A 13326-nucleotide genomic window follows, 5' to 3' on the forward strand; every position below is an offset into this window, starting at 1 on the left:
CCAGAATATCTCGCAATTCGAATTTTCTTCCTAATTTTATTAAAAAAGAAGTAAAAACAGACATAAAAATAAAAATTCAAACAGAGATTTCTAATTTGTTTTATTAAGAATTTATCAATTTATATTATTTCTGTATTATTTGAACATAAACTTGTTTTTTAATGAACGAAAAAAGGCATCCGAAGCTAAATATCAACTTCTTTTAATTCCTTGTAAATGAAATCGACTATAGTAATGACTCTATTTAAGTAATAACTAATAGATATCAATACTATAATCATTCTGGAATATTTTGGACCGAAGACCAAAACATTATATATATTCATAAAGATAATCCCAGGTTCGAGACTAACTACAGATATTTACTCATGATCAACTCTCCCTCCCTAAGGCAGACATACTCTTTGATTGCATGCTACGTCATCGCCGCCATGTTTCTGATTAGCAACCACTGTTTGTACCACCAAGATGGCCGCCATGTCTCTTGACTCTATTGGTAATACTTGCAATCCACAAATATCACTTGAAAAATTTACTATTACAAAGTTCGTATAGTTTCTGTAAAGTAAAGTTTTGATTAAAGTATCGTTTACATATTTGAAAACTTAATTTACATGGAATTTACAACCTATTTTACATCGTTTTTACATATACAAAAGAACAATTTAAACACTATGTAAAACTACAATTTATCTGTAAACTTAATGTACAATTTACATGAACTTAACAAACTTTGTAGATTGGTAATTTTTTAAATTTATTTTTCAAGTTACCCCAAATACTATGATCCTCTCTTTCTGAAGAACACGAAGTATATTAATTTTCCCCTGGTAAAGAGTTAGTAGCTTCACTCTCTAATTTGATTGGACAATTTCGTAGGGGATCTATACGATGATACAAGTATGCTAATTCTCCTGTAAACTACCGCTGAACCATTTAGTTTGTCGTGGGCTTTATTAGAGTAGTTAAAGTAATGTCTAGACTAATATTCTTGGAGTTTTTTGTCATTAAAATCAGAAGCTGTATGATAGCGAAAACTTCTTTAGATCGTTTTTATTTGAGTAGAATTTTGACCCAAATCCAAATTGACTGAATACCATTTTCCGATCGATTTTGAAGTTAAAGTTACCGAAGAAAGCTAGTAAACTTATAAGATTCTTTGACTTGATTGTCACACTACTCAGAGCGCCTTCGAAGGTAATTTTCAATTTACAAATAAAGAACCAACAAAAGCGTGCGCAAAATCTCAGTGCGCATGCCTCGAAATTAAACCGCTGCTCGACAGATGTACAACGATACAACTAACGATTTTTAGATCTAGAAACTTATTGCAGACACTGACTTATTCCAATCAGGGATGGTCTAGATATCCTTAGGATGTAGCGTGAATCTGCGCCACCGTGTAAAAAAAACACACCATTCTTGACGCCATATCTTTGTCTTCTGATTGATTTTCGTGTTCAAGGAACGCATCGAAAACAAGTCGACCTGGTGAATTCATTCACGTTGGCAACGTCGGAAAAGTACTTTCACACCTTAAAGCGCATAAAATCTTGTAGATCGAGCTGAATCGCGGTCTGCTTGGAGGAAGAATATTCCAGCAGTCGTTCATTAGGGAATAGACGCTGGTAGGACAGTCTAACGGACAGGGCAAGAGTACAAACTCTCTGAACCGATGCATAACGTCCTCGTTCGATAAACCATAGTATGGCTGAGCACCGTACGAAAAGAGTTCCCACAGAACGACCCCAAATGACCATATATCTGATTCTGTAGTGAACCTATAGCTAATAATGCTCTCAGGGGCCATCCAACGAACGGGAAGGGGGTGCCTGTTGGGTAGTCGGTAATAGTCGTGTGCGTAACCCGATCTCGTTGCAGCCAGATCGGTAATCTTCACTTCGAATCTCGACCCTATCACGCAGTTTCTTGTAGCCAGATCTCCGTGTACATAATCAATATCAGATAGATAATTCATGCCAGCTGCGATCTGGTACGCAATCGATAATAAGTCGTAGCACCAAAGTGTTGCCGAATCATCTTCGCTGTCTTCGAGTGCATCATCGATGGGTGCGTGTCGGATCAAGTACTCGTGAAGTGTTCCGCATTCTAGATACTCGTAGAGTATATACAGCGGTTGTCCCTGGTCGAGAATACTGAGAATAGGTAGGACGTTCGGGTGCGCGAATTTGAGCCAAGTTTCTTTTCCATCCAGGAATTCTTGTCGTTGTGTCTGGTCGTGCGATTTTCGCAGCACAGAAATGAGTACCTGAGTGACGACCAATTTATTGTCCTGTTGTGTGGAGATTTCTCCGTGATATATTTTGCCAAACTCTCCTTCTCCGAGTTCTTTCAAGAGACGGAGAGATTCTTTCATTTCTTGCATCTGGGATAAAAAAAAGGAAAAATTGTTTATTAAAGTTGAACTAGAGAAGATTGAACTACGTTTATTTAGCAGGAACTGGAAAGGAACAAAGGGAAAGAGCAATGACATTTGAGCATCTGAATAGAAAAACATTGTGTACGCAAGTTGAACGACAGAAGACGACTACTATTAGATACTCTTTTTTATTTAGTGGAAACTGGACAATACCTCGAGAACAGTGTGCGAAATAAGATAGGACCCTTCTGCAAATCAACTATCAGTGAAGGTTGGCTTTCTCATTAAAGATCATTTATTTTTATTATTATCGATCGTCGTTGTCGTTATCATAATCATCACCACCACCATCATCTTGAGGGAGAACGCGCAATAACATATTAGAGCGCTATCCATGTTTCCACAACTCATACAGCTCCTGATGAAACACGCTTTTTCTGCTGTTTTTTCTTTGGTCCATCAAATTTACAAACATCCGAGTTGAATCAATTAATTATTGATTTTTATTGAAGGAGGTCAAAAATCGAAACGCCTCAGTGGAAGTTGTAAAGGTCGTATCTCGTCTATTAAACTGTTAATAAATTTGAAAATGATAATCTGTGCCAGCCTCACCAAATCCCATTGCGCGCGCAGTAATAAGTTCAGTAATAAATCGCAAATAAACATGTGATCAGTTGCCTCACCTTGGAAACAGTCTTGACAGTGACAGGCATAAGGGGCGTGGACGTTTGATTGGCATTGTAAATAATTTGTTTGTGACACCTCCAGCAGACGATGATGACCACAGACGAAAACACGATGGCGATAATAAGGCATGGGATAACTGTGTATAGGATGCTGACCACGTGGATCGTGGGTACTTCTTCTGTAACGGAAGAAAGAAAGGAATTTTAAGGGCAGTGTATATTAATAGGCCTTTTCTAAGTTCGATAATCATGGTGCATTGTGGTCTAGCTTGAGTACAAACAACACTAAATAAGCACGGAAATAGGGTAGAATGCATTGCTTGCTATTCCTGTTTTAGTATCGATCAGGGTTTTCAGTAGAAGTTGGTAGCCGGCGAATCTCGCCTGGTATTTTACATGAACTCACTTTCTATTTACTCGGGCTTTCAAATAAATGCCCGAGGTATAAATTGGGCTTTATTTGCGTTCTGTCACAAATCGCAGTTGCGTTCAAAGCGCATGCGCCACATAAGCACATGGTCGAGCAATGGCGGAATTTTTCAAGGTTTCGTCAGAAGGATGACAGTGTTCACGAAGAATTCTTTCGATTTTCTGCTATGAAGCCCGAGTTCACGCAGATATGCGTCTAGTTTGATTAAAGTTCCCCCCAAAAATAGAGAAAACGTGAGAAAGATTCGCTCGCTGCTCCCCCTATTCATTACGTTTTGCAGCTTACTCGAGCTGGTATTGAAAACCCGGATCAATTTGCGGACTTAAAATAGTTTGAGACTATATTTGCGTTCACTGTTGTAAGTTATTAAGTTGTGTGCTCGTCCTAATTAAAAGGACTTTCTTTTGAGCAGACGCTAGTGGGGGAATGACGGGAACCGGAAGCGCTTCACAGCGGCTCCAAAGGAGGCTACGCATGAGAAGACACATAAAATATGGATACAACTCAAACAAAGAATCTTATTCTCAAGCGAGTAAACCGTTAGGGTTTATTAGGGAAATTTATTTTGTGCAGGAATTTTTTTTCACGTCTCATGGCTGTGCGGGAATTTTTTTGGGACATAATTTGGATTTTTTTTCTGGCACCCCTCCCCCCCACCCCCACTCCCCCTCTAAAATCTAATGGTCCGTCCCTTAGGCCCGAAACGAGGAGGTCTATTTGTTGTGTACGACCACTTTAATACAGTAATGTCACGTCAAACTCACCACAGCGCGCTATAGCACAGTAGTCGTATCTCTTTTTAGGATTGGTGGTGAAGCACCAAGGTCGGTCTTTCTTTCCTCCCGGATTCCGACAGAAGTTGTGACCACCACGCAGCTCATGATGGACAGCAGGTGACATTAAATGGAAGTGCGGTTCTGTGGAGTTCCAGCGCTGACACGAGTATCCCTTCTCGGTGACACTGACGTTACCTTGGTAATGCTCGCCCGTGCCGTTAAAGCAACGATCGCCTGAAAGAAAAGTGAAGCGAAATAAAAACAAAATGGTTAGAAATAAGTTCATACAAAAAAGATGATATCCCTTTGCGTTTAATAAGTGTTTAAAATTTTATCGACACCCTAAAACAACATTTGCCTCTCACTGACCTTTCAGTGGGGCAGTAATGATAAAAGGGTAAATTTTACACCGTGAAATGATGAAAAAACTTACTGACGTTTCGGACGCTAGTCCTTCGTCTTTTACTCCGACGCAGTACTAGCGTCCGAAACGTCAGTAAGTTTTTTTCATCTTTTCACGGTGTAAAATTTACCCTTTTATCATTACTGCATTAAAAACACCAATGCAGCCCACACTAGTTTTTAGCTAGTTATCTCTTCTTTCAGTGGAGAGGTGTTACCGCTCTCTGGGGTCTCAGGTTCGATTCCTGGATTCAGCGTCACGTGTGAGTAAATAAGCCTGAAGCGAGATGACGTTTTACCCCCGTCTCTAGACCATAATAGTTTTAAAAATTCTTTCATATTAAAATTTTTGATTAATTAGAGAATACAGGGACAATAGTCATAATTAAAGAACAAAAGCAATGTGAAAAGGTTTATGGTCTAAAGACGGGGGTAAAACGTCATCTCGCTCCAGGCTTATTCCGTTGGGTCTCTCAGGGTTTTTTCTTCATGTCTCCGGTTTTCTCCCTCCGCAAAACCGAACAAGCTAAATTCCAATTCGATTTGTAAGTTACCCCGCGATAAAATTTGAATTTGAATTTGTTCTTGCGGTGTCATCTGCGAGCCAAATAAATATTGTATATCTTACGGTAATGATAAAAAGGTAAATCATACACCGTGGAAAGATGAAAGAAAAAGATGAAAAAACTTACTATCTTACCTTTCTGTTCCCTGAACCTGACTCCTCTAGTGAACGGCAACCTCAATGGAATACAATTCTTTCCTTCCTTGCTTTCCTTCAGCGGCAACAAAGAACAATCCGGGAATAACACGTGTTCCAAAGACTCTCTCTTGGCGACTATGTACTCATCTCGACAAATGTCTTTCCTTAACAAGTCGCATTCCTCGTAGCATATTGGCCTTGGTTTAGGGTCTGTTGCTACATCATCGCAATAAGGGAACAGATAATGACAAAGGAGAGGAAGTACGTAAGGCTTGCATTTATCGCTTAGTTTCTTTGAAGATGATATCGCATTCAGTGCAATTTCTAGTTTCTTTTCAATGGAGCTTTGCTGGTTGACTGCTTTGATGTAGACAGTCTTTAGAAGATTGATATAAGATGAACATTTGTTTCCTGTGTAGCGTACACAGTATCCTGGATGTGCGGTGGGGGCAGGGTAGGTGCTGCAATCACAAATGCAGACCAACATTAGTTACTGAGAGAAATGGAATTAGATTAGAAATTAGACTTATTAAATTAGAGTGCAAACCATATATATATCCATGAAATAGTACTGAACTATCTAGTACAAAATATCACCAATGAAACACCACTAAGGCCCCGTCCACACGTATACGGAAATTTTTGTATCCGCAAATTATTTTTTGCGGATACGAAAATGTTTGCGTCCACACGTAGCGTATTCGAATCGTTTTCACCGTCCACACGTATCCGTTTTCGTAAAATTTGCTGATACGGGCACAAAAATTTCCGGACACGTGTGGACGCAACCCGAATCCGTAAAAAAAAAACGGATACAAAAATTTGCGGACACGTGTGGACGGGGCCTTAGGTACACCACTAGAGTGCAAACCATATATATCCATGAAATAGTACTAACTATCTACAGTACAAAACAGCACCCATGAAACACCACTAAGGTACACCACTAGAGTGCAAACCATATATCCATAAAATAGTACTAACTATCTACAGTACAAAATAGCACCCATGAAACACCACTAAGGTACACAACTAGTGTACAAACCATATATATCCATGAAATAGTACTATCTACAGTACAAAATAGCACCCATGAAACACCACTAAGGTACACAACTAGTGTACAAACCATATATATCCATGAAATAGTACTATCTAAAGTACAAAATAGCACCCATGAAACACCACTAAGGTACACAACTAGTGTACAAACCATATATATCCATGAAATAGTACTAACTATCTACAGTACAAAATAGCACCCATGAAACACCACTAAAGTACACCACTAGAGTGCAATCCATATATATATCCATGAAATAGTACTATCTACAGTACAAATATCCAGGATTCATCCCTAAAGCTTTTTATTTGTGATCAAGGAAACAAATTCTAACCACTTATAAGAATGAAAATTAAAGTGAAAAAAAAAAAGAGTTTCGAAAAAAGTCAATATCTAAGAAATTCAAAGTTGAGTTTTCCCATTTGTTACATTATGTTGATGTTATGTTATAACAGGGTTCATGCCGAGGTAACCACTTAAAATTCAAGGACTATTCAAGGAGTATACAAGGACCCAAAAATGAATTTTCAAGGAGTATGTTCAACTAACTATGCCAAGGTTTTCCACAGTGGTTGCACATGGACGACTTTCAGATTTTCCAATCTTTTTGACTAGATCTATTTCAGAACCATACAAGTAATGATCAAAACAAAAATTCAAGGAGTTTTCAAGGAGTTTCGCTAAAATCGTAAAATTCAAGAGCTTTTCAAGTGCCCTTGAAAACGTGAATTAAATTCAAGGAGTTTTTAAGGAGTTTAAGGAGTAGCATGAACCCTGTTATAAAGACTTACAAATCTTCATGGCCGACATGTAGTTCAGTTGTGGCTGCCGTAGTTGACGAATGTGATTTAGCTTCTTCTGTAATGGACATAAAGTAAGAAAATCAAGTTAGAATATTATCCATACAGGGACGACAGAGCAGGGGAGGGTGGGGGGCTATAATCCCCCAATAATACTCAGCCTTATTTTGAATTACTAGTTTGCTATTTAAGATATCAATAGCCAATGCAAAAAATATGTTGTAAATTCCCCTAAAACCTCTAGAAATTACGCTTCTGAAGGTCTCAGTTTTGAACAAGACGCTCTTGGAGTGTGCACTGGGTTGCCCAATGTGTAGGTATGCTGGAGTTTATTTAACACCTAATCTTTGTTATGTACAGCTATCTGGGGAGAGGGGGTACTTTGGAACATTTTACATGTAGGTGTATTTTTTCCCAGAGCTTCCGAACACTAACTTTTAATATACTTAAAACCAGAATAGCCAGAATACTGCTGACTGAGTGGCTGTAATAATACTACTGCCACAGGCAACCCAGTAAAAACTCTTTCGGTGGTTCTGCCCTCAAACCCTCATAGGTGCCCTTGCCTTCACTGGTCGTCAGCCCCCCCCCCCCCCCCCAATCAAAATTAGGCTCTGCAGTCCCTGCAAAACACATTTATACCTCTTCAGTGGAATAAAGACGTGGGTGTTGTGGGGAAAAAGCAATTAAAGATGTTTTGTCCAGAATTCCCACAAGACTGTGACTTTGGAAGGAACCACACATATCCTATTGCATTTAGTCATGCTGTTTAATAGTTAGGTAAATGTCAACTATTTTGTTGACGTTACGTAAAATAGTAAATAGGTGCCAAATCAACAGTCATGTGACCAGAGTATGTGTGAAGAGACTGTTGATTACAACTTCATTTTCTCTCCTTGATTTTCAGATTTTCATTGAATTTTCAATTTATGTGTCATCAACTAACAACTAAGACATATCACTCACCACATCGTGGGATGCTACAGTAATCATATCTCTTATTAGGATCTGTGGTAAAACACCAAGGATGGTTCTTCTGCCCTCCAGGATTGCGACAGAAATTATGCCCACCTTGTAACTCTGGGTAGGCGGCAGTAGAATTCCATTGTTGACATGTGTAACCATTCTCTGTTATGTTTATACGGCCTCTATAATGTTCACCAGAACCATTAAAACAACTGCCATCTGAAAGAAATAGAACAGAGTAATCGTTTTTAGTGACTTTTGAATTGATCCCTTGTTATGACAATAGCACAGCGCAACCATGACGTCATAAAAACGAAGACAAAGGCGAAATTTGGACAAACAAACTTACAAGTTTACTTTCAGCGGATAATTTTCACAGCTGATCAAATTTGATCTTACTTTACATGGGTTATTATTGTAACTTTAAGCAAAAACAATAAAATCGGTTTGTATAATCCTCGTAGCGGTTAAACAGAATGCAATGTTTGTTCGAATATTTAAGCTATTTTTATAATCAGTGCACTGCGCTATTGGATCGACATTGTGAGGGTGAGGGTCATCAGTAAAAAATTGAACTTTTCTATCATTCTTTCAATAGGAATAAAATAAATCAAGGCAACTTTTATTCAGATGAAAGATGTTACGTTACCCTTGATTTACATGAGTTAAAAAAAAAAAAAAAGAAGTCAAAAACACCTTGTAACTTTAATATTATGCCTACCATACTCACCCCTAGGCCTGACAATAATGTGTGCAGTATTGCTTACACCAACACCAGCTTTATTTTTTGCCTGACAAAAGTATCTGCCAGTGTCTGATACTTGTAATGTTTTGAACTTTAACCGGGATCCCCAGTCAAGTCTGGAACAGAAAATAATTGCATAGCATCAGATTCTCTGTAGATTATGAGTTCTTTAACACTACTAAACCAATCTTTGTCTGTTTCAGGACATAGCAAGGTCTTGCCATAGGAGAGGGGGCTGCAATGTACTATTCCTATGCCTATAAATAGGTGTACATGTTTCAACTTACTTTGCACCCCCAGTTGCTATGCTAATGGTCTGTTTTACCAAAAATAATCTTTTCTTTGTGCTGGGATAAATGTGAAATTTTGCTTTGAATAACTTGTCCCACAGTCAACCAAACTTCCAAGGAGCCATCCAGCTATACAACTAGTTTATTCATATATAGTATGTGTTTTTGACTAAGTTCTTGAACTTTGAGTTAAATCAGGGGGGTGGGGGTAAGGGGTCTCTGCACAGTTTGCAATGATTAAAAAAGGATAAACACAAATTTCAGAATATGCTAGAGTCAGAAATTCCTGGAATTATTATTTTTTTTGCTTATCACACATCAGGAGAATAAAAATAGTGATGATTTCATTTGCTGTTGAATAGGATAGAAATTATAGGCAGAGCTTAAAACAATAACTGGACATCGAACAATGTCTGGTCAGAATTATTGGAACATGTCAGTAACATTGATCCACGAGAGGTATGACCGTGCTAAAAGTAATTTGGCAGGTCACCAAGACTGCTGTCTTACCAGCCTCTATTTTAAGCCCTGATACTAGGAGTAAATTTGTGGAATATATCAAGATTTCCCCATCACCGATTACCTTTTTATTGCAATTCTTCCTTTTTGGGTGTTGTGTAGACTGATACTACCCTTGTACCAGGTTATGTCTGGTAATGGTGATCCAGTTACCATACATTTTAAAACACTCTTTTTTCCTTCTTCTGTAGTTTCATTTAACAGGTTTGTAGTAATAACTGGAGCTAAATAAAAATAACAGAAAAACAGACAGCACTTAGTTTCAAATGTTTATGATCTTAAAAAAACTGAAGCCTAATGCTTTTTTAAAAATCAATCCAATAAGCATCCAAAATTGAAAAATGCTGAGGCGAGGGCAGATTCAGCAATAGACCCCTTCAAAATGTCAGTATGCAGCTCAATTTAGAGGACCATAGATTTTTAATTTTTGCAGGAGATTAAAATTCTTTTGTATTGTCCTTCAAATTGAGCTGCTTTGACGTCACATGCAAAGGGTTGTTAGGCAAAAGGGGGGCCAGAATGCTTCTGCCTTGAAAGGAACCTCTATGACTAACTAGAATAAAGAGGGGGGGTGTGCGCCCTTGGGCCCACTTCTAAATCTACCCATTTGAGAAACTAAAAATAAGAGCAGTCATTATTTTCTTTAAGATAGGCCATGGTACCCTAACTACAGCTATATTGGCTAAGAAATACAAATATGGTAATGGCACTTTCTGAGACAAAATGAAACAAATAAGTGAATTGCCTACAGCCTCAGAAAATGTAGACTTTATGGCAGACATAAATTTATGTTTTCTACTTATAATGAGATTATTATTACTGTTATTTAGTTTGGGCATAATATTTTCATATTTCAGACCTTGTTTTATTTCTTTGAGAATGATATCATTTCATGCAATTGTGGTAAACGAAAATAATACTCAAGGGATTGGGAAAGACATGTTCTGAAATGGGAAAACATTATACCCATGTATTGTACATATATCTATATAAGTAAATGAACATGAAAATGTAGTGATATTTACTTAGAGGGCATACTTGTATGAAAGGACTACAACCTTTCTATAATAGCAGTACACAGTTGAACACTCCACAAAAATTATTACAGTCAAAACAGCTCAAGCTTACCCCCCTAGGTTCCATTAATGATTTCATTATTTGAATATTGAAATTCAGTTCTTTCTTAGAATACCAAGACTTGCGATTTGAAACAATAACCAATTAAAAAATCCAAATCCGACTGGATTATAGGGTTCCATATATTTAATAATCCAATCAGAATTCGAGTTTTGAATTGGTTATTATTTCCAATCCCAAGTCTTGTAATTCTCAGAAAGAATAATGAATTTCAATATTCGAATAATGAAAGCCTTAGTGGAAAATAGGGGGGAGGGGCTTGAGCTGTTTTGACTGTAATTATCAAAATACAAATCTAAAATAACATTCCAGAATGAACTTTGAATTAAAAGTCTACCTAATAATAACATATTTTGAGTGTATACCTTGACATCCAGTACATACTGATGAATTCCTAACAAGATAAAAAGATCAAAAAACATCACTAAATAATCCAACGTAATAAATATAACCGTGGCAGGGCATAAGTTATTCCCATTAACCGAGAATGATATAGTTTTGATGAGGTGATAACTCATAAAATTCGATAATTACAAGGATTTTTTAATCATTTATTAATATAGATTTCTCTAGCTATATAAAAGTAATCAACGTGTTGCATAGTTGCATTTATTAAAGCAAAAATGAATAAATGAATAAGCGAATTTTTAGATCAGGATATAGAAAACTTGGTTTGTGATATGATCATAAAAATTAGAATTTCAAACGAACCGAAAAACAACTTTGGAAGACAAGGGATTCACTTAGTGAATTTTCAAGAGATGAGATCAATTGTTGGTTTCGGTGGGGTCAAAGCTTTACAGAATTAACTTGAATTCAAACGCCATAGCTGACATTAGCCAGACGCGTCTCTTTCTATAACAAACAACATTCTATCTTTTTTTATCTTTTAACGTTAGAAGCGCAATTATGTACACCGGGTTCGCCTTGGTAATTATGGCTTAACAATGAGCTGTTTACTTAAGGCTTTATATCCTAAAATATTCACGAATAAATGTCAATAAGAACAATAAACGCTTGGAATAACATCGTAAAAGGAATTTAGAGCGATCAAACATTACAAGGAAACCTGAAAAATTAAATGAAATAAAAAGCTCTATATTTAGTTTAACACTAAGCTGTTTTGAAAAGTGATTGGTTTGCTGTTTGAGAGAGATTTTTGTTGTTTTTGACGGAAGCAAATGGAGCGTCAAAAAAAGATGTCATGTTAGAGAGGTTCGCTCTCTTTGAAATTGTTTTTGGCCTCATGTTGAGCGCTTTCTGCATGAAATGCATCCAAGAACTATATGTCAACACTAGAATTGCCTTTGGTCTACATCAATCAGTGTCGTCCGCCGAAGGAACTCGAATAACTCCATCAGGTCTCTAGTTACCGAAAGTTTAGACAAAAGAGGAGAAAGCGAATTTCAGAGTCTGTCGTTCGATAATAAGAATGTATGAAAGCTTCGTTGGAAAGGCCGTCTTTGATCGAGACATTTTAGTATGCGAATGTCTACACATTGTCCGAGTTACTTCGTTTTAAACGGTTTCGACGCCAAAGGATAGTGTTTTATTTGAATCACAGTATAGTACAGTAAATAAGAAAGCCCAGTAATCAATAAAATATACGAATCTTTTCAATGTTTTATGGGCTTAATGCTTAACCGTCAATCCCAATTATGAGGAACATTAGCTGGTAAATACAAGCGGTCTGGAAGATAATGCGAAAACAAAACAAAAATATACTTACAATGAAGGAATAGAGCGTCTGTGAAGGGATTGAGTCGATCCTGTAGAACACAACGCAAAAGATTGAACGAGAACGATTAGCGAGTTGAGATGAAGAGCTTGCCAGATGTTCAAACAGGCAACGAACGAGGATTTAAATCATGTGAAATGCCACAACTGATCAGAACATTTAGATCTCCTAACTAAACTGACAAAGCCCCAAAAAGCGGCTAGCTTTTAAGTGAATCGCCCGTGTCATGAATTTACTCGCTTTTTGTAGGTGGCGAAATATTCATGGCTTTTGTAATTGCATTGCAAATTGGACGAGAACTATAAGATCAAACAATAACATTTCGTGTGCAAGGCGCCGATCGCACTAACCTGGCAAAATTATCAACTTCAATAAGAATCCCGTCAGCCACAGTGCTACAACAGTTCCCATGGCCCGACTCTTCTACATAACCGAATGGAAAATCTAAAGATCATTAGCGTGTTATTCGATCCCCAACACACTCTGTATTTGCTATCTCCCCACATAGACACATGTAAAGACTATTCGGAAACCGAATATGTAGATTATTATGGGATTACAACGGGACGTCACTCGAGGTTGACCCGAGGATCACCCGTAGCACTTTGTGCCCTCATTGGCGCTTTCCCAACATTCTGTCTCCTCGCGATAATAAAGATTGCCCTTAAGCATTAAAAAATGTCACATTGGC

General features: G+C 37.5%; 1 protein-coding gene across 1 annotated transcript; it reads right to left on the reverse strand.

Moving 5' to 3' along the window:
- Window positions 1-85: 85 nt before the first annotated feature.
- LOC116296021 (inactive tyrosine-protein kinase transmembrane receptor ROR1) lies at window positions 86-13275 on the reverse strand. Its single transcript, XM_031703984.2, has 11 exons — window positions 12986-13275; window positions 12627-12666; window positions 11263-11291; window positions 9825-9984; window positions 8937-9067; window positions 8207-8425; window positions 7232-7298; window positions 5375-5838; window positions 4261-4506; window positions 3064-3245; window positions 86-2386 (listed from the first exon to the last, which is right to left on the reverse strand). The coding sequence occupies exons 1-11, from the start codon at window positions 13044-13046 to the stop codon at window positions 1502-1504; spliced, it is 2484 nt and encodes an 827-aa protein (XP_031559844.1). The 5' UTR covers window positions 13047-13275; the 3' UTR covers window positions 86-1501.
- Between the last annotated feature and the right edge of the window lie 51 nt (window positions 13276-13326).

Source organism: Actinia tenebrosa, unplaced genomic scaffold (assembly GCF_029948245.1).
Source record: "Actinia tenebrosa isolate PJP-AT-01 unplaced genomic scaffold, QUT_ActTen_1.0 PGA_scaffold15__27_contigs__length_11533743, whole genome shotgun sequence".
Lineage (NCBI taxonomy): Eukaryota > Metazoa > Cnidaria > Anthozoa > Actiniaria > Actiniidae > Actinia > Actinia tenebrosa.